The sequence below is a fragment of the Alexandromys fortis genome, unplaced genomic scaffold, assembly GCF_014885135.2.
Source record: "Alexandromys fortis isolate MF-2015 unplaced genomic scaffold, M_Fortis_MF-2015_v1.1 scaffold_54, whole genome shotgun sequence".
Taxonomy (NCBI): Eukaryota; Metazoa; Chordata; class Mammalia; order Rodentia; family Cricetidae; genus Alexandromys; species Alexandromys fortis.
Window position 1 is genome coordinate 6,702,766 of NW_026067958.1, and position 27,176 is coordinate 6,729,941.

A 27,176-nucleotide genomic window follows, 5' to 3' on the forward strand; every position below is an offset into this window, starting at 1 on the left:
TGCTCTTTGGGCTGACGAGGGAGGAGGACTTGGTTGGGGGAGGGGGAGGGAAATGGGAGGCGGTGGTGGGGAAGAGACAGAAATCTTTAATAAATAAAAAAATAAATTAAAAAAAAATAAAATCCCATTCCTCAGGGTGGGGACTCAGTTCAGAAGTAGTGAGTGCACTTGCTAGCCTAGCTTGCACAAGCACCAAACTAAGCAGATGAACAAAGACAAAGAACCTTCTACACCTGATCTCATCACTCAGGAAGAAGAGGGTGACTCCAGAGCTCAGACACAGCCAGGTAAACGCTCTACACTGGGCTCTCAGCCTCTCTTTGTCTGTGTATGTGTGTGAGCAAGACACAGTATGCATATGGAAGTCAGAGGATAGCCAGAGAAGTCAGTTCATTCTTTCCAGTATGTGAGATCTGGGATTTCAAACTCGGGTCATTAGGCTCGAGGCAAGCCTTTAGCTAAAAAGCTATCTTACTGGCTCTAGATATCCTTTAAGAAAGAAAAATTTCTGAAAAAGAAAATTCTCTTCATCCTTTAAAAATTAGAAATAACATGAGCTCATCTTATTTGAGCAAGTGCAGTCAAGTGTAACAAGTTCATTTTCTCCTTCACTCATCGTTTTCTGTCCCTGACAGAATTATGTGTGTGACAGTCTTGGCCCTGAAGACTCTTAAATCTCATAATTAAACTGTCGCATGGTAGTCCTAGGCAAAAGAATCTCTCAGTAACAAGTACTATACTGAAAATGGTTTGTGGGGCAGAGAGTGCAGTTATGTAGCAGAATGCTTGGCTAGCAGATGTATTATTCTGATTTCCATAGAACACACACACACACACAATCTGTGCATTAAAAATATTTATGCTCCTAGAATACTGGGTGAGGTGACATAATGCCTATAATCCCAGCACTCAGGAAGCTGAAGTGGAAGAAACCATATGAATTCAAGGTCAACTTGAGCTACCTAGCAAATATCAGGTCAGCCAGAGGCTAATCGCAAAGATCCTGTCTCAAAAAAAAAAAAAATCTTATGTAGTATGAAAAACATGCATGAGAAGACAGTTTATATAGAAATGGTCACAAAGTGTGCAGACTAGAATATATGTGGCTCTCAGGAGTCACCGTTCCATAGACTCTTCTCCCCTGGTCACTTGTACAGCAGCCTCCAGCACAGGACAACCTAGCCAGTAGAAATGAAGCTTCTGGGTCAGTATCAACTTGACTTCTCCACGATTCATGACTAATATTGTGTGATATCTGCAGCCACAGGCTCTTACCATCAAGTTCTGAAGGGTAACCAAGAGAACCTACAATAGACAATAAGTTTAGAAATCTATGAGCCCGCACTGGCCTACAACTCTGAAAGAAGCAACTCATTACTGGCTCTGGACTCATTATTGTCATTATTGTCTAGCAAAGGTGCAATGGTCACGGGAATGCCATGGCAGTAACCAACCATTTGTGGTTAGATTTAAGATTTGTGGTTAGATTAAGAACTTAGCACCTGTCCAGGAACCTGGGGCATGAAAGAGAGCCTACTGTTGCTCTGCTAAATGATCCCAGTGTTAACCAAACCCTAGTGCCTTATCATTACACTCAGAGATTAGTGCATCTCTCAACCCTCATGAGAGACGTTTCGTTTTGCAATAGATGGAGATTTACACAGACACCCACTACTGGTCAAAGTGCAGAGAATGAGACACTTCAGAGTACTCAGTCCTAAATGGGACACATATATCACCTCTTCTTTTCCCAAGGCTCAGGGGAAGTGGAGCAGAAAGATTTTAAAGCCAGAGGTGGTGATAGATAATGCATAAAGGCATTTTGTTTTCTAGACACAGAATGCAAGTTGCACATATGAGCTCACAGGGGTTGTGACTACATGCACATGTCCTGTACAAGTTCAACTCAGGCAAAATTCCCAGAACTGAGTGGGGAGGTGGACACACAGACTCACCCCTAGCTGTTGTTAATCAGTAGAATCAGTTTTCCTTACTGGTGTGACTCCTAGTAGGTCAACCATGTTCCAAAGGAAGGTCAAACAAGAATATGTGGGGAAGCTAGAGACTGCTCAGTGGTTAAGAGCACTGGCTGCTCTTTCAGAGGACCAGAGCTGGATTCCCAGCACCTGCATGGCAGCTTGCAACTATCTCCAGTTCTAGGAACTCCGATGCCCTCTTCTGGCCTCCTAAGCCATTGCATGTACACAAGTGGACACAGACATACTCACGTGCAGGCAAAACACCCTCATACCAAAATAAATAAATAAATAAAAATAAAGTTAAAAATTCTTTTACAAAGAATATATGGGTAGCACAAACTGTAGTTGATAGGTTTTTCCCCCTAAGGATACAAAGTTGGGTGGGTAAAAATGGGAAGAGGAATTGGGGGTTTAAATATAACTTAACATAGTATAAAATTCTCAAAATCCAATTTAAAAACATATCCCTTGTATAGTAAACACAAACATGCACACACACCATTCATAATCTCATATGTTTCTTTGGAATTGTATGTTAATATTAATTATCAAGAGAGTACCACAGAGGGATTATCTAGGTCCAATTGACCTGTAGACATATCTGGGGGGAAATGGGGTTGTCTTGACTGCCTTACTGTTAGAGGAAGATCCAGTGTGAAGGTAGGCAGCATGATTTCCTGGTGTGATCCCTGAACCAGAGTAAAGAAAAGAAATGAGCATCAAACCTGCACGAGCTCCTTTTGCTCTGCTCTTGACTGGATGTGGTGTGTCCATCTGAAGTTCCAGCCATCTTGACTTCCCTGCTATGAGAGACCATAACTTGGAATTGTGAGCTAAGACAAACTTTTTCTGTCAGGCTATTTTATCACAGCAACAGAAATGAAGCCAAGACAGAAAACAACAGGAGAACGTGGGCTTGCTGCTGTGACAAACCAGACCACGTGGCTTTTAAGCTTTGGGATTGTCAGAGAAAGGTAGAAGCATTTGTTATGTTGAACTAGAAAAGTGATTGGTTCTGGACGAAGAGACTCATGGGCTATTCTTACGGCAGCATGGAAGACAGTGCTGCTGAGAGAGTGCAGGCAGGAGAAGCCTGTCTCATGAAGCTCAGAGGAAAACAAGGGCTGGGACTGGGACCGTTCCTGTGATGTTTTAGACGAGAATCTGGCTACATTTCATGTTCTTAAAACCTAGTGAAGCTGAATTTAAAGACAATGGACCAGCTTGTTTGGCAGAGGAAATTTTGAAGTGAAAGCAAATTTGGGCCAGTACTGCAGAAGCAGCTATATTTAACAGAGATCAGCACCACTATAGAGACCTTGTTCGCACATCAATAACATGCTTACCTTGGGGTCAGCACACAGAAGCTATACAGTTGCGGTCCCAGGAGGCTCAGCCATATCCAAGGTGACAGCAAAACTTGGTAATGCCATGTGCCATCCATGTGACACTGGTTTTCAGAGTATGAAAGATGCAAGACTGAGGGCATCCTGGAGAACATCTGGGGCGAGGTACCCAGTGGCCAGAGTCACTGCAAACAGACCCTGCGACGTTCCTGTATGAAGATGCCAGTAAAGCCTCAGCTACAATGAAGATACTAGGACCCTGAAGATGCCAAGACTGTGGGATGTTCACCAGAGAGAGATACAGCTGTGGAGATGGCTTAAGTTGGTGGGAGAAGCCGTGTGTACTACAAGTGGCAGAGCCGGATGGATAGAGCTACCCAAGTCCTTTGGAACCCAGAAGACTGCACTGTGAGCTCCACTTGCTAGACATGCAGCTGCAAGACCTGGTGCTCTTCCTGCTGGCTTCTGGGGCCGTTGTGGTATGACTGTTTGTTCTCTATAGCCAATTCTTCCTACTTAGAATAAGGATGTTTTCTCTGTACAGTACCTGTGTAAAGTGTATAGCTTGTTTTTCATTTTATAAGACATTTTGGACTTTCAAGGACCTTGGCGACTTTTTGAGTTGGCCTTTGTTTTATGAGATAAATGTGATTGCTTAAAGTACTGTGTTTGCATGTCAGGTTCACAGAGGGTCAAGATGTGACCATTACTTTTAATTGTCAACTTGATACAATGTAGAATCACCTGGAAAGATGGTCTTAGTGAGGAACTGTCCAGATAACACTGTCCTGTGGGCATTTCTGGGAGGGAAGGGCTGTCTCAATTGCCTTAATTAATATGAAGACCCAGCCTGGAAGTGGCCTCCCTGTACTTTGGTGTGGAGCCCTAGACTGTGAGCTGTGAAATGAACAGGAGCTAGCCAGGCATCTGCTCCTGACTGTGGATGTGAAGTGACTCTTCCAAGTCCCCGTTGCCTTGACTTCCCTGCTATGCCGGACTACAGTTTGGAACTGGGAGGTAAAGCAGCCCTTTCCGCCCAAAGCTGCCTTCTGTCAGTATAATATCACAGCAATAGAAACAAAACTAGGATGTGAGTGATCTCAAAAAATATTGTAAAGCACATTTCATTTGAGTTTTGAAAAACTAGGAGCTGCAAGGCGGAATGAAACTTGATATATCATGGACAGCCAACTAGTAACACCTACGCTTGTCTCACAGGTCAAAACTACTAGTTTTTGGTGTGTATGAGAAAAAACGTGCTGCCTTCAAGAGTCATTTACACACATAAAGGATGTGAGCACGGAACATAAAGAGTACATGGAAAACTTGATACATGTGGCTGCTGAGGAAGGCATCAGGCAATAAAACAGCAGCCATCCGTCAGCATCAAGTCCAAGTACAATGATGCTGGAGTTCTCAGTCATGTGCACTCTCACGATTCAGGATGAGAAATCTGCACAATCCAACACAATCCAGATTCTCCAGATTCTAAAACCTTTAAAAAAAAAAAAAAAAAAAAAGGACACAGACACAGTGGCAGCTCTGGGCTCCACGGGACATTGAAGTGGAGAAACTGCACTGCTCATGGGAAGGAAGCTTCCAAACCGCTGCTCACAACTGGAATATCTGATGATTCTATGTTAGAAGCAAAGACTTGGTTTAGGGAACCAATTAGGTGAACAAAAATGCAAGTTCCTACGTGTCTCTGAGAGTTTGGCCCAGATCCCAGTTCTCTGCTCTTAAGCACCCCTCTATCCACAGAAGTCTTTACTGGTTGCCTATTTACTGCTCTTCCAGACACAATCGTGCCTCCAAAAACAAACAAAAATGGGGCTGCTGGGAGTGTCTCCCTTTTCCAGTCTTGCTGCCTGGCAGTGTGCCGTCAACATTAACATCAGGAACCAGCAAGGGCGAGGAGGTGGGGTGCAGACTGGATGAGGAGATTGTAGCCCAACTTCCACTGTTAACTGACTGGATTAAACAAGGTGTTTCCTGCAGTGGGCTTGTTTGTGAGGTAAGAATGTCGCCTTACTGTTTAAGCCACTGGCCTTGAGTGGATGGATGACCAGTTTCTATCCTCTGAAATAATGTGATTTTATAGATTACATACACACATTCTTGACAATTCATCTCCTATTTTATAAGTGGAGCTAAATCTTGTAGGAGTGTTCGCTGTACTGCCTGGACCCAGAACCCAGCCTGCAGTGAACCACGGGTCCTACACTCCCCTGGGATCTCTGCCCCCACTGCCTCAAGCTTCCACACTCCTGCAGCTCTTCCCATGTTTACCACTCTCAGCAGACAATGGATGGCACCTGAAACCTGGGGTTTTCCTTTTCTTCCTGTATTGTCTCCTCGACTCCCTGTAGAGGAAGTGACAAATGGTGATAAAGGGAATTCAGAGCTGAAGAGCACAGGAAAGGAAACTGAAAATAAAACTGGCATTTCCTACCATGGTGGTTAGGAATTTTTTTTAAGATTTATTTTTATGTGTATTTATGTGTAGGTTTGCCTGCATGCACGCATATGCACTACATGTATGCCTGTTGCCCACAGGGGTCAGAAGATAGCATCAGATCCCCTGGAGATGGTGTTATAAACAGTTTTGAGCACCGTGTTGGTGCTGGGAACCAAGCACAGCTTCTCAGAAGGGGCAGCAACTGCTCTTAACTGCCGAGCCATCTCTCTATTTCTGTAGGTTAGTTTGTCTGATGCTGAGGTTACCTGCAGGAGTGTCTGTGGGAGACTGCCTTACTATATTAATGAATACACTGCTGAGAGCACCACTGGCTGGGCTGAGTCTGGAACTGTGCCAGAAGAGAGGAAAAGAGCTGGACACTGGTAACAGGCACACATTCTCTCTCTCTGCTCTGGTCTGTGGATGTGACTAGCTGCTGCAAATGCCTGCTGCCTTGGCTTTCCTGTCTGATAGACTCACAGCCTGGAACTGTGAGCTAAACTAACTACCCCTAGTTTGTTCTGTGGGGGTTCTATCATGACAGCAAAGCCAGACCAGACACCTCCATCTGGACTTAGAGAAAAGCATGATGGGAGCGGCGAGTGCCCGCTACCACTCCCTATCTTTGTGCCTCCCTATACTCATTACCAGATCCACGATAAACCGAGGGAGGTGGGGCAGAGTCTTAACACATCAGAAGCCAACAACAGAAACTACAGTGGACTCCAGCAGTGGTGCACAGTCAGTAACTGCAAGTGAACGAAAGATGACAGCATCATGTGGTTAACATCATAGGAACATTCTGGCCCACATTTGTAAGTAAATGCACTAAGGTCAGAGGATTGTGAGTTCAAGGTCAGCCTGAACCTAGGTGATAAATGCATTCCAAAAAGCAAAACAAAGTTGATCTAAGTAGACTTCAAGTTGTATAAGAAAAAAAATGAGATCTTGCGTTATTTTTTTAGGTTTTAACGTACCTGAAGCTGCTAGTAATAACTGACAATGGAAGATCATCAGCAGGGACTTTCCAGACCATCTGCAGGAAGCCTGGTGCAGCACAAAGGCTGACCTCTGATCTCAGCCTCGCGCCCAGTGAAGAGCTCCAGGCCTTCCCTTTCACTGTCACTCAGTTTTGTTACAGTGCTGTTGACTGAGCATGGAGCCTCGCACATCCTAGAAAAGTGATCTACACTCAACTCTGCCCCTAGAACCCTGCAGTTGTCCTTCTGATGAAATGACTCAGTATTTGCAAGGCTTGTGACCCAGTGTAGCAATAAATTCATACTCCTGGAACTCATTCCAGATAATAAAAATATGTAGTCTCTCGCATTGGATAAGAGTGAAGCAGACAAAACTTCTGTAGGATTACTTGCACTACATACACAGTAGAAAGCTATAGTAAATGTTCAGATATTTAAAGAAACACCAAATACTACAAAGAGCAACCAACATGGTTCTATTGAAAACTGTCTTCAACTATGGCATTCAAGGACAGCAATACAATATTTTCTTTACAAAGTGACGATTATAAAAATCTATAAATGCACAAATTCATTTCTAGGCTATTCTTCTCACATAGCCAGGTCATCAAGATATACTTCCTCTCATTCTTTCCTGAGTATTTCTGCAGTTTGATTTTATTGTACTGCTGGATGCACTGCCTTTGATCATCCTTTCCTAAAATGATTCTTAAAACCTGCAAAATTTTTATTGCATAGAACACTATTCATGACAGAGAGACTGGGAACTGTGAATATGTTGCACTGAAACAAGTCTTACAAATAATTCATTTTAAGAATTTGTTACATACATTTTTTTACAGTTTGTCTCTTCTAAGAAAATTGACCTTAGAGGTAAGAGCTAATTAAATACAATAAAGTATTTTAGGAATGTTAGATATTAGAAAGTCAGATGAATGATACAAAGGAAAAAGCCATAATTCTTGCCGGCTATATATTGTATTGCATTCAAAAGCAACTGTACATGCTGTAATCAGTTCATAGTTAAATATTTCTACTAATCTGTTTTGGGAGAGCAAATGTCTTTCAAGGTTTCAAGTTCCTCTATGAGCTTCTTGTTCTGAACTTCCAGCACTGCAACTCGACTCTCCAGACACTTTACATATTCTTTCTTTCGACGTCGACATTCTTTAGCAGCTTCCCTGGAAAAAGTAGAAGCAGAAGGGCAAACAAAACATATATTGCATGCGATTGACAATAAAGCAAGCTTGGTAATGTAAGTAGAGCTGCATTGCAACCCATGGAATAGTACTCCCAATTCACACCCTAAACCAAACTGGATTCTTAAGCAAGGGTTAAGTGACCCATCTACAAGTCCACACGGCCATTAGGAGGATGCTGCATCGCCTGCCTCGATTAGACTTCACAGTAAACAAGGTCCAAGTCAAACACAGTTACTCTGCTTTATGGCAATAAAGATCTTTGAGGGCCTTGAGTTCCTCAATGAGAGTCTTGTTTTGGTTTTCAAGCACAGCCACACGATTTTCAAGACATTTGACATATTCTTTCTTCTTCCTGCGACACTCCCGGGCAGCTTCCCTGGAACCAACACAAGGCAAATGACTACAAGAACAACCTCCCAGCACAATCCAGAGTGGCTCCATGAACATCTGCCCCCCTTCTCCCCATTCAACAGCCAATTGATCTGAGGACAGGTATACAAAGCCACACAACAACTGAACAAAACACGTGCCTTGTGTAGGACGACAGAACAACTGAAGAGCACTGGCAGTGTTACCCAAATAGTGTCATAATAAGAATGACCCTCTGTGTTCAATAAACAACCACCAGAGGACCACACACCCAGCTGAAGCTCTGTTAAGACATTTACAGATCCTCACAATCCTCTCAGCTAATTTTTGGATGTCCAAAGATACACAATCTCATCACAATGAGAAAATTTCATTTGATGAAAATGACTCTCAGAATCCTATGAAATCTCAAGTGCCAATATTGAACATCTGTATGCTTCAAGACTAAATCTCAACAACGTATGATTAATCCTGACTTCCAGGGACATTTTTCTGCATAAAAAACACAACATAGATAAATTAGAACAATAAATAAAACACATACATGCCTACGGCAGTGCTTGTGAAAATTACAAAATGGAGTAACATGCAGATAATTTAAATTCACAAGTGCCAGAATACCACAATTGAAGTTATAAAAAAGGAAGTTGGCATGGTGGTGCATGTCTGCATAGCTGGTCCTTGGAGATGGAGACAGGAGAATCAGAAACACAAAGCCAGGGGCTGGAGGGGTTAAGAGCACTGGGTGTTCATCTAGAGGACCTGGAAGATTCAACCCCAAGCATCCACATGATGGCTCACAACTGTCTGTAACTGCAGTTCCAGAGCATCCAACACCTTCTTCTGGTTACAGTGACTACCAGGCACACTAGTGGTGCACAGACATGTATTAAGGTCAAACACTGACACACATTTAAAAAGTAATTTAAAAAATAAAAGGAAGGTCAAGGGCAGCCTCAGCTACTGTATAGGCACAAGGCTAGTCTGGCACATATTATAGCCTATCGTAACTAACTAACTGGCTAGTCTGGCACATATTATAGCCTATCGTAACTAACTAACTGGCTAGTCTGGCACATATTATAGCCTATCGTAACTAACTAACTGGCTAGTCTGGCACATATTATAGCCTATCGTAACTAACTAACTGGCTAGTCTGGCACATATTATAGCCTATCGTAACTAACAAGAACGGCAGCTGCTGGCTAAGGAAGAGCTGCTGTGCTCTTCTCTAACACATTCAATGCGCATCCAACACATTGACACAACTTTAAGCAATCCAAGGGAAAAGACAGATCAAGAAGCAACCAAATGACTAAAACTAGTGAAGACAAGTTAATCTCTTTCATGTATGACTACAGGAAACAATAGCTAATATTGCCCCCATTTCCTTTCTTTTTTTCAGAGTGGGACAGGATGGCATCGACTTCACTTAACTCCTCTACAGAAGGGGCCCTCTGATAAAGCTTTATTTGGGAGTGCTCAGATCTCAGAAACTGTCAGTCACTGTCACTCAGCTGAATTTCACAAAGGTAATGTTGCATGTCTAAATACCATTGCCTCAGTGCTGGTCGGCAATACTAACCCCCGACGGTGACACATGCAATAGACCCAGTCAATGTTGCATTTTTAGAAGAATTGACTCTCATGGACTGGATTTCTATTTCCTCTATGCAATGCAGTCAGCGGAAAAGGAATGTTGAAATCCCAGTGGACTGCAGGGAAAGAACAAGCCCCATTTCCTAACCAAGAGTGAGTTCACCAAGGCTGGACAACTAGGTCCTGAAAAACTACAGCATGTAAAAGTTAAAGGAGACTGACAAGCAGTGGCTGCAGCAATCCAGGGAACAGCGAGAGCAAGAGCGCGTCCGAGCACCCAAATCTGCCGGCTGGAGAATGCAACTCAATTCTCTTCCACCAAGAAGAGAAATTTATTTATAAGTTTCTATGTTTCATCATTAAATATGCTAAATTCTAAGTCTTTCTATACAAACATTAAGTGAAAGTTTAAATGCATATAGCAATGTTGTGGAGTGGTTAGCTTTTAAACTCTTGCTTACTGAGCTACTTACTGTAAATATCCACACTTCACATCTTACACTGTGTGTGTGAGGTAACCAGAGTCAAAGTGTCCTCGGTACAAAGTGATCACACAAGAGGTTGGTACATCCCTAAGTATTCTCAGCTGTGGAAAACACCTGCTTCTACTATTAATAGCTAGCTCAGTTTGCAGGCCTGAATTTGAGTCCTTCCTCAGCATGGGGAGGAAAAGACAAGGGGAACTACAGGAAAAGGATAAAGAACCCAGTGGGCTGGGCACCTGTACAGCCAGCACTCAGGAGGTGACGGGAGGCAGGAGGAGCACAAGTCTGAGGTCAGCCTGGACTACACAGTGAGACAGTCTCAAAGCCAAAGACAAAATAACCAAGCTACAAAGGAATAAAAGTTACTGCTGACCACTATGGTAGGGATATAATTAAGTATCAACATCAGCCAATATATGAGCTCATTCATGCTAACTACAAAATCTGCATCCTCTCCATGAGGTCCAGTCTGAAGCTTTGCACCAAGGTTATTTGAGGTGACCCTGGTGTAAGGATAGAGGAAGGCTGGAAGAAAGAACTGTTAGACAGCATACCCTACTTCTGGATCCTCTGGCTCTACGACCTTGGCCAGCTTGCCACTTAGCCATTTCCAACTCCAGCTCATTACCTGCAGAGTGAGACCTCACTAGAGCTGTGAAACTGAGGAAACTGGAGGAGCAAGCGCTGGAAACACTAAGCTGAAGCTGAGTCACCAAGAGCCACAGGCTACTGCTTTTCTCCAGTGTAACTCTACGGCTAAACAATGCTCCTCAGAAGCCCTTATACCAAAGAAATGTAGGTAAAAGCTGCCATAAATGTCTTCTAGAAAAGAATCTTCTGAAGAGACGACTGAGCCAGCTGTACTTGTTGGCCACAGCCATCCTCCCATCTTCCTTCTGGCACCGCCTAGAGCAGAAGTAGTCATCCTGTGGTCATGACAGCCAATTGTACACACTGAAGATGCAGCATCAAGGGGAAGCCTGGGTCCCCGGGATGCCGTGAACTTTTGTCCTGCCATAAAGATCAAAGACCTGACTGGATATTTTAGCCTCTATTTCCCTTAGCTATTTGTAGCCAAAATATATTCTATTAATTATTGATTATATATTTTAAATACAGGTGTGTGCTATCACATGGATTAAGGATTAACAAAGCAGTCATAACACAAGGCAGTCTTGTGGGATCCACCCATTTAGCCTTTTCTATACATTTGAGAGAGAGCCAGAGCCAGAGAGTGTCATAAGTGTATGGGTGCCTGTGAGTGGGTGCTAGATGCCCTGGAGCTGAAGTTACAAGCAGTTTTAAGCAGCTTGATGTGTGTGCTAGGAACCAAACTGGGGTCCTCTGAAGAGCAGGAAGCTCTTGCTCTCGGCACTGTCTCCCCAGACACTCTGTCTGGATTTCTGAGACAAACTATTGATAAATGTTTCTATTTTTATGATCCTACTTCTAGTGTACAAACTCCATCCAAAGATGTAGGCAAGCAGTAAGTTTGGTCTTATGGAGTCACACAGTATATCATATTGAATCTTTAAAAAGATTTATGTTTGTTTTCTATAAACTCTTTTGTTGTGTTGGTGGTAGTTGTTTGTTTCTGTCACCCTGGTTAGCCTAGAACTCTAATGTGTAGACCAGGCTGGCCTCAAACTCACAGAGATCCATTTGCCTCTCCCTCCCAAGTGCTGGCACGAGAGGTGTGTGTCACCTCACCCAGCCCTATTTTTTTTATCTGTATGGTGTTTTGCCAATATTTATGTCTGGGCACCACATGCATGCCTGGTGCCCAGAGAAGCCAGAAGAGGACAGCAGCTGCCTGAGAAATGGGGCCAGAGGCAGTTGTAACCTACCATGTGAAGCTGGGAATCAAACCAAGGTCCTCAGCAAGAACAGCAAGTGCGCCATCTCTCCAGTCCTTACTTTAAGGTTGTGTGTGTGTGTGTGTGTGTGTGTGTGTAAGTATCTGTGTGCATGCATGCATGGGTGCCTACAGACGCCAGAAAAGGGGCTGGAGTTACAAGGTACTGTGAGCCAACTGATATGGTTGCTGGAAGCAAAACTCAGGTCATCTACAAGAACACTAGATTCTCTCAACTGTTGACTCATCTTTCTAGCACCCCAACTGTCTTTTAAAGGACCGCAGTGAACACAGTCACCTAAGTTGGGCCCCTGTTTATAAGACAGTGAGTTTCAGGGATTCCGCTGCCAAATCTGTAGATTAACTAGTTGGTAACATTGAATGAACACAGTCTGCTTATGCCGCAGACAAGCAAAGCAGTTGAAATTACCTTACTGCTTTCTTACAATAAGAATATAATTTAACACTGAAGAACAGGCAACAAAATATACCAGGAAACTCTTGGACAATTCTGTTCATTTTGAAAATCAAGCTAAGTTGTATCATTCTCCATAAAAAGAACTAAAAAATGAATATGCAAGTCACATAAATAAAACATTTAAGTTTGTGTATAATATGATATGCTAATGTATGAACAATGACACAGATCCACGGAGCAATAGCAAGTGAGAGAATCAGTGGCACTCAGAGGCTGCCTCCGGAAGCTGAGGCAGGAGGACAGCACACCTGCTATAACACTAACTACCTATACGGCAAGGGCATGAGTGATTTTTGTTGTTTTGTATTTATACTTGACTAGAATTTGTCAAAAGAGTATGTACTACTTCATAATGGAGTAAAAACAATACAAAATGGCTAAAAGGATAAAATATAAAATGCTTTAACACTTAAATTTATTTTGCTAATAAAGAAGCTAAAAATTCAGGGTCAGAGATGTATCTAGATGTTTACCTAGCATGCCCTAGGTCCTAGGTTCTATCCACAATACTGATTTGGGGAAGGGGTGCTAAAATTTAAATTAAAATAAAATTTAAAAATTTACTTGTCACAATACTTTTTAGCAAAATATATAAATCAAGCTTTACTTATAACCAAGAATCTAATAATATTATATTAAAAAATAGCATCTTTTAACAACCCTTACAATATAAAGGAAAGTATCTCCTGCTTATGCAATGACCACAAACTCAGCAGAAGACAAACCAGCCTCACAGGCAGAGCATGAGCACACACAAGAGGCCACAGAACACTGAACCCGAGAAATGGCTTAGCAGAGCACACGGCAGCAGATGGTGCTTCCCACAGTGGCTACTAATGTACTGGCTCTTACCCAGTACTTTACCTGTTTTTCATCAGCCTCAGCTCCCGCTTGCGAGTTGCTTCTTCTGCTAGTTGCTGGGGACTGTGCAGACTTCCTGGTGAGGCAGCCATCACCACTCCTTGTGGCAAAGCAGTAGTAGGAGCCCGGATCTGGTAAGTTGGCATGTCACCTGTGGCAGCTGCAATGAAACAAGGTATTATAAGCTTATATCGCCACTTCAATAGCTAATACAGCACATAAAATTAACCTAGGAATAGTATAGTTTATAGATGTTAGTAGAGATTCTTTGGTAGAAGCAAAAATAATTGTTCTTAGTATTATAGGGGCCTTAAATATCAAGAAATTATCAAATTGGAACAAAGCAACAAATACTTTAGCTGCTTCTTCACATTTTAGAAAATGTCCTAGCACATTTTAGCACTTCTTCTCTCAGGTTAAAGCAGATAGGCTTTCCAACTACAGTTCAATTAGCTGCATCAGCGGTGTGCTGCTGACTCCGAGGAATTACTCTGTGGGGGCAGGAGTGGACAGCCTTGCTCTGCAGAGTCTAGTGAGTTCCACAGCAGAAACCCTTCCACTATGGCAAGATCAAAGACGCCAATGTGACCTCACTCGGTGGCAAGGTGGGAGGAGATGTTCACAAATGGAAACAACCTGAAGATTACTACAAATAGTGAGCATTTGAGGACTGCCGCTGCCTTTAAAGGGACCTATTTTGTGTGTGAATATATATGGACACTGAAAACTGTTCATGACAGCTATTTCACAACCAGCTCACAAAGACCCTAGCATGCCAGGAAAAGGCAGATCCGGTATGTCATCACATACACTCTAAGGAGGACAGAGCCATCCTCTGGATGTTCCAACTAGGACTTCCCTGTGCCTACACTTGAAACAGATATTCAAAGCCTTTCAATTACAAAAAAATAAAAAAAAGGGGGGGGGATAAAAGACTAAGTCGAGGAAAGCAATCTAACTGACTATAGATTCAGTTAAAGTTAACAGGAAAAATGGAAGAAAAACAGTAAACTGGCTTCTTGATGGAAGTCCTAAATTTATTTTCATTACAGTTGCAAACAGTATACACATGGAAATCTCATCGGATGTGCAAGTTTTAAACATTTAAGAAGAAAACAACAGATAAACTAACAGCTTTATTAACATCTGCTTATTCTGCTGATCATCTTGTGAGAGGAGATAAGGGTGAAACAGGAGGCCACAGCCCTCCCCCTTTTCTTTACCCACATACGAGGAAGGAGGTTACAAGTCAATAAATGCTGAAACAATGCCCCGGCAAAAACTGCCTGGCCTCCTAAAGTCAGCACAATAACCAGTGACGAAGGCAGAGCTTACACACCCCTGCACTGTGTCTTGCTGGCAGCCTGAATGCACACCTGCTTCCAGCCGGTCTTTGAAACTGCTCATAAACAAGTATAAAAACAATACTAGAGATGTGCAGAGGGGGTGAGGGGTTTCCTATCACTGCCAGACCCTAAATACAGACGCTCTTCTAAAAGACAGGGAGAGAACGGCAGGAAAGGGAGGAGGGAATAGTTTCACTGTACTTTCAATGTATACATTGGCTATTTTCTGTAATATGTGAAACAGGATGTACAAAAGCTGTTAAGGGCATTCTTTTCATTTTTTTAAGGGAAGACATGTAGAGACAGTTCACAGATGCAATGGATATGAGAAACAGTATTTAAAAAACAAACAAAACCCTTTTGTCTGTCTGCAGAAGCCACAGCAGCCCTTGGAGGGCCAGACTTGGGAGCATAGGGACAAGGGTAATCCCAAATGAGGCTTTCTTCAAACCTGTTGGGCAACAGCTTAGCTGCTTTGCCTCTGCACGGGCTGATGTATCAGGTGCATTGGTGCGAGAGAGAAGGGGCGCTTGACTTCACTGTGCTCCGGTATTCATTCTATTCCTTCTAATACAAGTCCAGGATCACAACTCAATAGTTCAATCAACAAGGAGTGTAAATTAGGAGTTAAGATAGATTCCTGTTTCAACCCAACGACCCAATGATATACTTTCACTAAATAATGGATAAATCCTATATATGCAAATGTAATCTTAGTGATGTACACCCAAATGATGAGGAAAGAGACTTATTTTGAGGGACTCTACATGTCAGAGTTCTTTGAAACAAGTCACAAGAATATGTTTATCTTAGCATCAGTGCCCAACACTATAAACTCAGTGGAAATTTCAAAGAACCATCCTACATTCTCTGGTGACATAATTTTATTCATGCACTATTTATAAAGTCCAACTCCTATTCCCACCTAAGTACTAACAGTGTCCAAACTATTTTTGCAAGGGCTTTTTAGGTAAACTCCTTCTATATAACTCAGATTAGCATTAAACTTTCAATTTTCTTGCCTCAGTCTAAGTGTTGGGGTTTATAAGCAGGTGCCATCACACCTGACTTCAGAGTTTCATTTTTATTTCTTGAGAAGCCATAGGTCATGTTTATGTGTCAAAAATCATAACTGAAGATAATAAAAAAATATGCTTTGCTGTAATAGTATACTCCAAGTTTATTCTCAGGGAGGCAAGAACTTCCAGACAGGTCAGGAATGCTATCTTTGCACTTTACGCTCTGGAGCCTAGCATAGGACTTGGTATGCAGGGTGCCTAACGAATTTATGTATACCCTACCAAGTCAAGTTTAAACTCCCTGGGATATGGAACAGACATGCTGTCATCTGGAGTATTTAATAAGCTTCTTGCTATGGATGTGGACATCTTATTGCAGCTGTGTCTTTAACACAAAGACACAGTAAATCCCATGAGATGCCACATGCTCATTCAATCTGGCATGTCTTGACAAAAAGGCATTGTTCTTTCTTGAGGCATATTACATGTACCTAACATAGCAGCACAGAGGCAGGGGGTTCTGATGTTTCCAATCATCTAACTCCTGGCATGAAAAACAATTCCTGGAGCTGTCGATTCTGATCATGAACTTCATACCTCGCTTGCCAAGCTCTAACACGGTACAGAAGAAAAAGCACTGGATTTGGGGTCTGGGTTATAGTCCAGCTCTGCCACTTACCAGCCATGTGACTTGGGGCAAGGTCAGTCTCCTCATCTGTAAAATGGGGATACATTATCTCATTTCATACTCACAAGAAACCCCGTAATATATCTCAAAATGTCTAGCTCAGTGCCTGGTACACAGCAGACACTTGATGCATTGGTTCCCTTCCAGTCCCTCCCTTCATGTCTGAAAGACGGTGCTCTAAGTTATACTTACACTATGTTTAGCTAAAGGCTTCGAACACCACCAATAACCCCTCCCTTTAGGCGTTCCCCTTCTAACAAGTCTGTGAACCAAAGCGCATGACTCCTAGTCCTTAGGAAAAACAAGTCAGAGACAGAAACAGAGACATAACAAATGTCCCAAAATATCACCTATTCTGATAGCTTCCAAAGATAAGCTATTCATCAACACCCCCAAAGGACTGTCATTTTATTCAATTTCTTATTTATCGAGATGAATACAAGGGGCTTTATTGGCTTGCTGGTGTTTTCTGCTCCAGTCTTCAGAGTACTGGGATCGTGAACATGAACCAGCAAACATATCAAAGTCCCTACTTTTATGTCATTCCACTGTGGAAAGCTCAGGAAAAATAAAGGTAACTTAGCAATCATACTTGTAGCTGAGGAAAAGTGGCTTTTCTAAAGCTCAGAAAGCTACTGGTACCTTCCTTGCCCCTCCCCCAGTTTTCTCCCTCTTAAGAAGCACATCAGTGCCCCTAGTTCCCACATCAGGCCTCTCCATGCCTTGTGTCCCACTCTGTCAGAAAATTTCCCTTCCCTTTGCTCCTTTTTCTGTGGAAAAACAAAATCCTACAAAAAAGTGACTAAGCAAGCAGTGAGCATTTCCAACCATGTTTCAAGTCCTAAAACATATAGACCATACAGAATTAAGTCATTAAATATTTTCAGTTTAAGGCCAGTAACTTATCACATAAACCTGACAACCTGAGTTTGATCTCCTGGAGCCCAAGATATAAGAAGAGAACCAACTCTTCAAATCTGTTCTCTGACATCCACATGCAGGCCATGGCATGAGTTACACATATATTCACACACACCCTCACACACACACACAAACTAGTAATAAATCAATTTTAAATAAATATTTTCAACTTTTATTTATTTGAGGTATAGTCAACAATTTAAAATTATATATATATTCAAGTTGTACAATGATAATTTGATGGATTTATATACAATGTCAAATAATTACCATATTCAACCCAAGTTACACATAAAGAGACTTCTCAGGTTGTTTATTCAGTGAAAGTCAGGAAATTTATGAAAAAGACAGGTAATTATGAAAGCTGAAATTCAAGGTCCTACAGAAAGACAAATAAATGCCCTACTGCCTTATCAGAATAATAGCCTGGGGGAACCCATTACTTACAGTGGTGCTAGCTTCATTTAGCTGTGTCTAGCATGCTATTATGACCCATGCTACATGAGCTAATTATATATCAGTGTCCGATGAATCCAAAGGATTGTGAAGACCAGAGCTGCTTCACTGCTGGCCAGCTGTGTAACTGAGAAGAGCACCTGCCGACTCTGACCGCATTTCCTCACATCACCACCACCTATGCAGTAGGACACGCCCTGTGTGGCCTGTGAGCATGAACGTAAAATGCCTCTCCTTTTCCAGTGTTTAGTATGGCTTCCTCCATGTAAGCCTCCAGCGTTTCAACCTCTATTTCCTTCTTCCTGTGTCTACTTTATAATTTGAGTACTTTGATGGCTCCTTCTTTATTTACACTTACTTATAATAAATATCTTACATAGTTTATATATATATTTACACAAATGTAGAAGTGTTGACATAGTTACTTTATTAGGCAATATATTCAGATAGGTAAATAAGACAGGGAGAAAGTAAAATAACTATCCTAAACATTGATTAAAACGTACTACCAAGTGGAGACAGCACAGTAACTGTTGTATGAGCTTCAAAGCCTTACTGAACACAGGCAGGTTATTCTTCTATCCACTTCCAACACAAGTATAAATTGCTTTAATACCAACTTGGAAAGTTAAACTCTAATCAAAACTATCCCCTTATGTCAAATTTTCTTAACAGAAACTGCAAAGGTGGTATGTATTCCCTGTTCTCCTGCATCAAATATTAACACAGTATTTCCCAAATCTGAATAGTCGAAAAGTTTGTTTAACAATTCTGAAACCGCTCTTGAATATAACACTGGAATCCAGGGTCTAAGACAGGAAATTAAGCTCCTAACATAATCAATTATGAATAAAACCGAAAAAAAGACAAAACAAATTTAAATTACAGCCAACAAAATCAACAATATCATTTTGTTTTTTGTTTGTTTGTTTGTTTGTTTTTGTTTTTCTTACACAGGGTTTCTCTGTGTAACAACTCCGACTGTACTGGAATTCTCTCTGTAGATCAGGCTAGCCTTGAACTCACAGAGATCCACCCGCCTCTGCAGATCCCAGCACCATCCAGCAACAATATCATTTGTGTGTTGGATTCCACGATCCTATTAGAGATGCTGCAAATGTATTCTCTGGGACAGTCATTAACATAAGAAGCCTGATTTAGGTCTGAATCTCAGGCATACACTATAAACCAGGGGTCATAAAATCAATTCCATGGAACAAGCTAACAAGCTAAAGAAATCTGTGTCTTTGTTTACTGTTAGGTAGGAAACCTGTTTTATATAAACCCAGAGTAAGAAAAACATGCCACGTCATGATACAAAACACTGATTGTGAGCAAAGATTTTCAAGGCACTGATCTAAAAAATGTCCTTGCCTTGACAACCCAGACTAGCCCATAGCCAAGAATCCAGAGGCCTAGTGTAGCCTCTGTTACGCTGCTAAAAATGTTCCTAAGTCATGTGCAGTTCTCACTCATTAATAATAAAGGATGGAAATTTCATTTATTTCTTTCAATATGGCACTTTTTAAAATGTCACTATTCCTGTGAGAAGTGACAAATTCATGAAAATAATCATTTCCAAACTAAAGTCAGGTCTGTGAAAATGATCTATATTGTTCAACATTTCTAAGTTTCAGTATCTTGAAATTTTTTAATTTGAAGCTGTGGCTTTAGTACTGGTAAAACAAACTAGAAGAATAAAATGCTTCAAAGAGGATATGTTCATCCTATTAACATAAATGTATATAAATATGTAATCACAAGCAATGGCATTCCTTAATTATTCACTTTAAATATACCCAGTATTTCAATAAGTTTTTGCATTACTATATTCCCTCCTGCTCTGACAAGTCTAGTGGTGAATAGAAATTTAAAGTTTAGTCAAAAGAAAGAAATCAATCGGGGGGCTGGAGAGATGGCTTAGTGGTTAAGAGCATTGCCTGCTCTTCCAAAGGTCCTGAGTTCAATTCCCAGCAACCACATGGTGGCTCACAACCATCTGTAATGGGATCTGGTGCCCTCTTCTGGCCAGCAGGCATACACACAGACAGAATGTTGTATACATAATAAATAAATAAATATTAAAAGAAGAAAGAAATCAATCAATAATTTTTCTAAAATAAACCAATGCACAAAAAATGTCTTTGGTTTTAAGATTGATTCTGTATAATGTCTGATTATCTCATCAATCACTCCAAAGCCTCTGCAATCTACAGCACATCTATAGATTTCACAAGAAGTACTGTCTAACAAAACAACAGCTCCTTAAAGACATCTTATAAACAATCCAGTGCAAGTTGTTCTTGGTCAAGGCAAAAGTCTTTCAATCCAGGATGAGGGCCGAGACCCACTGACTCTAAACAAGCTAAATTGTGAGGAGGCCACATAATCCTCTTCATTCTCAAACTGCAAATTCAAAACTAGGTTACAAATGAATCCAACTGAATAAACAATGTTGCAACCATACAAAGGTCACTGGTAACTCAAGTCTTTCAAAATCACTTATCTCTAACTAAGGAAAGCAAAACCAAGTGAACAGATTACAAAGCGTAAACAGAAGAGGCTGAGAAAACAATAAAAGGCAAGCACGTCCCCCACTGGACACTAGAGGGCACTCTGAATACCAAGTTCCTATAGATCTAGCAAGCACCAAAATCTCGGCCTAAATATAGCCCACTTGTCACCAGGCAGGTGCAGGGACAGCCTCTCAGAAGGCACGACTTTACAACTTAACTTGTCAGCCAACCCTTGAGCTGCGCTCATGTAAGCATTACAAGTGTCCTAATGTGTTCCCCATCTTCAAGCAGATACTTACCACAAGAAAAATGCTAAAGTCAGAAAAAAGCTCTTCGGTCTGAGGACGCTCCCGCAGCCAGAGGCGGTGGTGAACTAGTTAACAAACTTGCGATCAGTCCGCAGCGCTTGACAAAGCAGAAAGGAACTGACTAAATCACAACATGACTCAGAGCTGACGTCAATGTGCAGCTCACATGGAGTTTAACTTTTCCACTTCCCCGCTGAAACACGATTCCAGGAAATGTAATGACGTCAGCCCTTTGAACTCAATTAGCTGAAGAACGGACCATTTTTTTTAAAGGCAGGAGGAAAAAAATAGCAGGCTGGAAAATGTCCATTCAGAGCACGCTGCTTTCTCCTAGCCGATGTAGAGCTAGCTAGCACCTAGTATCTCAAATGTTTACAACATGGACATCGGATATTTTAAAGTGGTAAGATTATATTTGCAACAGGTTGCAGATAAAATATTAGTTTATTTCGGTGAGGCAGAACGGCTAGAGTAATGTGCGAAGGGGAAGAGAAAAGCAGGGCGAGAGGGACTCAGATTGCCGAGTTCCTCAACCGAGCAGTAAAAGCCCCCGAGCAAAGAAACAATCGCAGTATAAAGAAACAATCACACTATGATGGCTTAACAAATCAGACTGAACGTGCAGACGTACATTGAAAGAAACCTCACATGCATAAGCAACTAAGAAACCACACTTTCTAAAACACCTCCAAGTTCCTAAAAACTCCTAAACGCTATTTTATAAGAAGGGGGGAAACCTGCAGAATTAATGTAAACCCTCCTTTGAGTTCTTACCAGTTTCATCTCCAGTTACAGCCATGTTGGGTTTTTGCATACAGAGTGGTCTTGTTGGCCGTAGGTAGCACAGTTCAAAATAAAGTGTTCCAAACTAGCAAGCATGTGTAAGAGAAGTAGGAGTACTGACATCACAATGACATCACCAGCCTATCACTGCCATCAATTTGCTTTGTCACACAGCAGCTCACTGAAACCAAAGCCCTGTAAAAATTCTTCCTGTAATAAACCATCTGAAAGCTCTTGTTTCTCGTTTTTTACATAAAAAAAATCTTTTCAGATGGGCTCTGGCAAAAAATAAAATGGGTTGTAGCTCATGGAGCTGCTGACACAGGAAGAAATGAGCCCCATCTGTTTCTCAGAACTCAAAGAAGAAATCATTTCTGGGACTAAACAAAACAAAACACCACCAACAACAAAACAACAACAACAAACCTGTGAGTCAATATAAAAAAACTGTGCTTCACAGACACTTCTACCCTTCCCAAGCTGGAAGTCTCCTTCACTCAGTTCCACTTCTGCTGGCCACCACACCATAAAATTCAGCTATTCACAGAGGGACCTGGACCGTGCTCCTTTCCCCTCAGTGTGTAAAGACTGGTAACTGAGAAGCTCACTATGCCAGCACAGCAAGTGGGGTGCAACATCTTCCTTAACTGCCAGATTCATGTGAACTTGCTGACCCATAAAAGTAGAATTTTGTGATTTAGTTTAATACCTTGAAGTTTTGTGATTTTTAAAATTCATAACTAAAATTACCATTCATAATTTTTAAATTTTGTTTGGATCACTTGGTGAGACTTCAGTAAATAAAAAGCTAGACCATTATTGAAACTTTAAAAATACCAAGGTCAGACACAAAGCTGGCACAAATTATTCTAAGGTATACCATGCCTACGTTCTGAAATACTTTTTCATCTTTACTGAAAGCAAAGCAAGCAAAAAAAATAAAAATATGACATGTTGTTTCACAAGACCTTCTTTTTTGTGTTATCCAGAGGGTTATAAAAATCCATTCTCCTGGGGCTAAAGAAGATTGCTCAGCAGTTAAGAGTACTGGTTGCTCTTGCAGAGAACCCAGGTTCAATTCTCAACATCTACATGGCATCTCACAATTGTCTGTTCTCCAGCTCCAGGGGATCTGACACCCTCATACAGACATACATACAGGCAAAACACCAATGCAAATAAAAATAAATGAATCTTTAAAAACTTTTAAAAATATAAAGTAAAATAAACCTTTTGGGGAAAATCATTTCTGTATGATTAAAGCTTACCCGGACTTTCTATTAATGATGTGTATGTATGTCATAAATGGTCAATAATTTCTTTTCTTCGAGACAGGGTATCACTGTGTATCCCTGGCTAGCCTGGAACTCAGAGATCCACCTGCCTCTGCTCCTATGTGCTGGATTAAAGGTGTGCGCCACCACATCTGATGCAATAATTTCTTTTGAATGCTGTATTTTTACTTTCTTCAATTAAGCTCACTACACCAAAGTCAAGGACTTTATGTTTATGTGTTTATGAGTGGTCCTGGGGCTCGGATCATCCATATTTCTAATGGTTTTCTAGAGCTCTTGCAATGAGATTGGAATTGTGACTGATGATTAAAGAAGATGGCCTGGAGAATCAGCACAAACGCCAGTCTCAACAGGGCTTCACCAGGGACTCTTTCCCACCCAGGTATACCTAAGGCTCTGGGGTTTAAAATAATATTAATAATTCTTAATTCAATTTCAGAGTTCACATTTATTTTTATCTCAATATTTCCTTAAACTTTCACACTGACAGTCAATAAATATTATTGGAAAAATTGGGAGACTAGCCCATGATCTAACTTACTTCGTAAAGGCTTGTGCTACCAAGGCTGACAACCAGAGTTTAATCACCAGGGGTGGAAGGGGAGAACTAATTCCTGCAAGCTGTCCTCTGACATGTATGTGGTGTGCCCCCCCCACAAAAATAGTCATTTTTAAGGAGGGTAGATGGGTCATTTCTAAGTTGATTATTGCTATTATTAAGTTTAATATAGCCCCTACACTAAACTATTGAACAGACTATATAACAACATTTTTAGAGACAGAGACCTTTATTTTCTTTTTTCTCTCCTTTTTTGACCAGGGCCTCCCTTTGTGGTCTTCAGATAGATAATCCCAAGTGCTGGGATTACAGGCATGAGCCACCACAGCACTGCTATTTGGAAAATGTACACATTTATCACATGACAGAGATCTTGCTCATAGATACGAAAGGCTGTAACATAAACAGAACTTACCATTGAGTCAGGACACCGTGCAGGTCATCCATTGCCTAAGAGGTGCAACAGGAACTGTGGGGTTGCCTAGGCCAGACTAGGAAAGTCAGGGAAGTCTTCCTGGAGGAAGGGCTATGTAAGATGAAACCTGAGTAACATACAGAAGCTAAGGGACAGGTCCTGTTGGGACAAGAAGATATGAAGGCTGTAGAGAGGAAAAAGGCCTGTCAGAGGAAATGAAAGAAACAGGATTACATGTCAACAGAGGGGATGAAGAGAAGGCCTGTGAGGGGGCAAGGCCTATGTAAGAGGAAGTAGTAGGCTACACTATGGAGTCTGACTTTGTCTAGCACGTAACAAGTAGTCTGGCACCATGCTACAAGGCAATGAGAGTGCAATCCCTCATTCCTATGTTAAGATTCTACCCCCAATGCAAGAGTACTGGGAGTAGTTCTACTCTCAAAACATCCCTTCCCTTCCTCTAGGAGGAAGATGAGGCCCAGAAGACTCACAAATAAAGAAAAGTCTCCCGAAAGCTCCAGAAACTGCAAGATAGATGGTTCTATAAAGCAGTATCGGTTGCTGGCAGAGGAGACTCCCCCCATAGCTCTGCTGTGAATGGGTAAGGAGCAAGAGGCCATCGCCTATGTCGGGACGAGCATTTCTGCGATGCAGCAGAGAGCCCCCTGGTCTTTTCCACCATGTAAGGAGACAGATGACAGCTGTGTGTGAATCAGGAAGCAGGTACTCCAGAGACACTTATTCTTAGGCTTCCCAGTCCCCAGAACCATAAAAATACAAATGTGCGTTATGAAAGCATTCCAGTCCATGGTATTTTATCTCAACTGGAATAGATTAAGGGAATGCTTAGGGGGAATTTGGGGGCAGACCATCTTAACCTGCAGAAGCAGAAGAGTATGCTACCAAAGCAGACATGGAGATGACATCTCACTTTTAAAAAAAAGTATTAATGGCTCCCAGTACCATTAGAAGGTGATGACAAGGATCTGAATTCCCCCATAATGAGCCAGGAAAAGAGCCTCTGCCCTAGGCGTATTGAAGTGGTCCTAAAGCTATCAGCCCCAAGAAGGCTCTGTTGTGGTAATCCAGACCACAGGGACAGCTGCCTGAGGAGGATGACGACAGTAGGACAGCAGCGGGTGGAAGACTCTCCAAAGGAGCTATAGGTAGAGAGGGGCAGGTGGAAGACTCTCCAAAGGAGCTATAGGTAGAGAGGGGCAGGTGGAAGACTCTCTAAAGGAGCTATAGGTAGAGAGGGCAGGGAGAGTGAAGAGTACCTCCTGGATTTCTAGCTTGAAACAACAGAAACCGAGGAAGCAAGGAGAGGTTGGAAAGTTGCTTAGTCAGTAAAGTGCTTCCCACACAAGCTGTGGTCCCCAGCGCTCATATAAAAGCCAGGCCCGAGTACATGCCTACAATCCCAGTGGTCAGGAGGCAGAAACCTAGCCAGACACAGATGTGTATACATGTATGCCCCCACACGAAAGGTAGAAAATAAAATAGGTTTAAAACTTGTGGAAGAAAATGATTTTTAACCCCCAAAGCATAAAACTAACATGTATATTAGGTAAAGTATGAAAAAGTCTCAAAACATTTTATAGTGTCAATTTTGCATATTTTTCCATGTAAAAAAGGTGACATGAGAATGAAGGACTATTCTTTATTCGTTTAGACAAACAAGGTTCAGGAGCATAGGAAAAATTTAATGACTGGTAAGAAAAACATTAGTATGTAAATACTATTTTTACCCATAAAATACCACCTTTATTCTTCTAGGGGGACGATCTTTGTTTTGTGGTTTGGTTTGGGAAGGGTGCAGGGTGTCATGATAGAACCCTGGCTGACTGGGAACTCGTGTAGTCTAAGTGGGCTTAAAACTCAGAGTAGCCCGGCTGACATAACATACCTTTAATCCCAGGAGGCAGAGGCAGGCAGATTTCTGTGAATTCGAGGTACAGAGCTAGTTCCAGAACAGCCAGGGCTGTTACACAGAGAAACCCTGTCTCGAAAAACAAAAAACAAAACAAACAAAAAACTCAGAGTAAGCCTCTTGCCTTTGCCTCCCCCTCCCAGGTACTGGGATTACCACCCAGCTTCAGTCTTTCCTTTTTTAAGGATAGGCTCATTTGTTGGTTTGCATGTGTTTCTGTGACTTCGTTGAGAATATGTGCGTGTGGCCAAGAAGACAGCCAGCTGAACTCCTCTGACTGCAGATCTCTGGGAGGTAGGATCTCTCTCTGAGCGTGGGGTTCCTGTTTTCTCAGCTAGGCTGGAAGTCAGAACACCACAGAAATCCTGTCTCCACCATCTCTGGAGCTATGGCTACAGGCATATGCATCACAGCTGACTTATTTTGTGAGTGCTGGGATGTAAACTGCAGTCCTCACGACTGTGCAGCAAGCACTCCTAACCATGGAGCCATCTCTCCAGCCTTTCAGACTCCAAACACTTTTATTATACCCCGCATTCATTCTCCAAATACATAAGAGTAAAGGAGCTCGTCAATCAGCCATAGTGCCACATGCCTGTAATCTCAGCACTCAGGAAGCGGAAGCAGGGGAACATCTTCAAGTTCTAGGTCAGCTGGACCGTATTTCCAAGACACTCAAAAGAACAGCTAACACTTTCCTTAAAGTTAGTGTGCTGCATTCTAAACAAACCGACCCACCAAAAGACAAGGATAAAAACACGATTTTTAAGTTGTATTAAATACATGCTTTATAGTTATAAGCACAGTTGAATGAAATTAAAATAATGTATAACCCAGTTTTAACTCAACTCACAGGCAATGCTAAAAGCTAAGGCTGCATCCTATTTGACTTCACTACAGGCTTTGTTCAAAGACCTAGAATGAGGACCTTAAATACTAAGAAGAGTCTAAAAGATATGAACATCTGCACTTGTTTTTAAATGAGTTACGTAAAAATTAATCTTGGAAAAATAAGGGAGGAAAAAAGAACAAGTTTAAGATATCACTGGCTATAAACTCAAATATCCACATAAAAATTAATAGAAACATATTGGAGGTCAGTGAGATGGCTCAGTCAGTAAAGGATTTTTCTGCACGAACCTGGTATTCTGAGCCTGATCTCCAGAACCCACATAAGCTGTGAGAAGTAACTGACTCCACAAAGCTGTCCTCTACCCTCCACACTCCACACACAAGCAACGGCATGAATACTGCGCGCACGCACGCACACACACACACACACACACAGGCACAGCAAAATTAAAAAGTAACAACACCCTAGGTACAGC

At 41.7% G+C, this 27,176-nt stretch overlaps 1 protein-coding gene across 20 annotated transcripts in view; it reads right to left on the reverse strand.

Moving 5' to 3' along the window:
- Positions 1-7,222: 7,222 nt before the first annotated feature.
- Crem (cAMP responsive element modulator) overlaps positions 7,223-27,176 on the reverse strand; it is a 78,626-nt gene continuing 58,672 nt past the window's right edge. For 6 of the 20 annotated variants that reach the window (XM_050152559.1, XM_050152565.1, XM_050152560.1 and 3 more), the window contains 3 exons: positions 16,657-16,692; positions 13,616-13,772; positions 7,723-8,341 (listed from right to left, as the gene is read on the reverse strand). In XM_050152559.1, coding sequence (XP_050008516.1) covers positions 8,197-8,341; positions 13,616-13,772; positions 16,657-16,692 — 338 coding nt within the window. In that variant the 3' untranslated portion in view covers positions 7,723-8,196. Of the gene's footprint in view, positions 8,342-13,615; positions 13,773-16,656; positions 16,693-20,857; positions 21,098-21,640; positions 22,593-27,176 lie in introns of those variants that run through there. The other 14 variants (XM_050152566.1, XM_050152561.1, XM_050152558.1 and 11 more) reach the window with 9 other exon arrangements.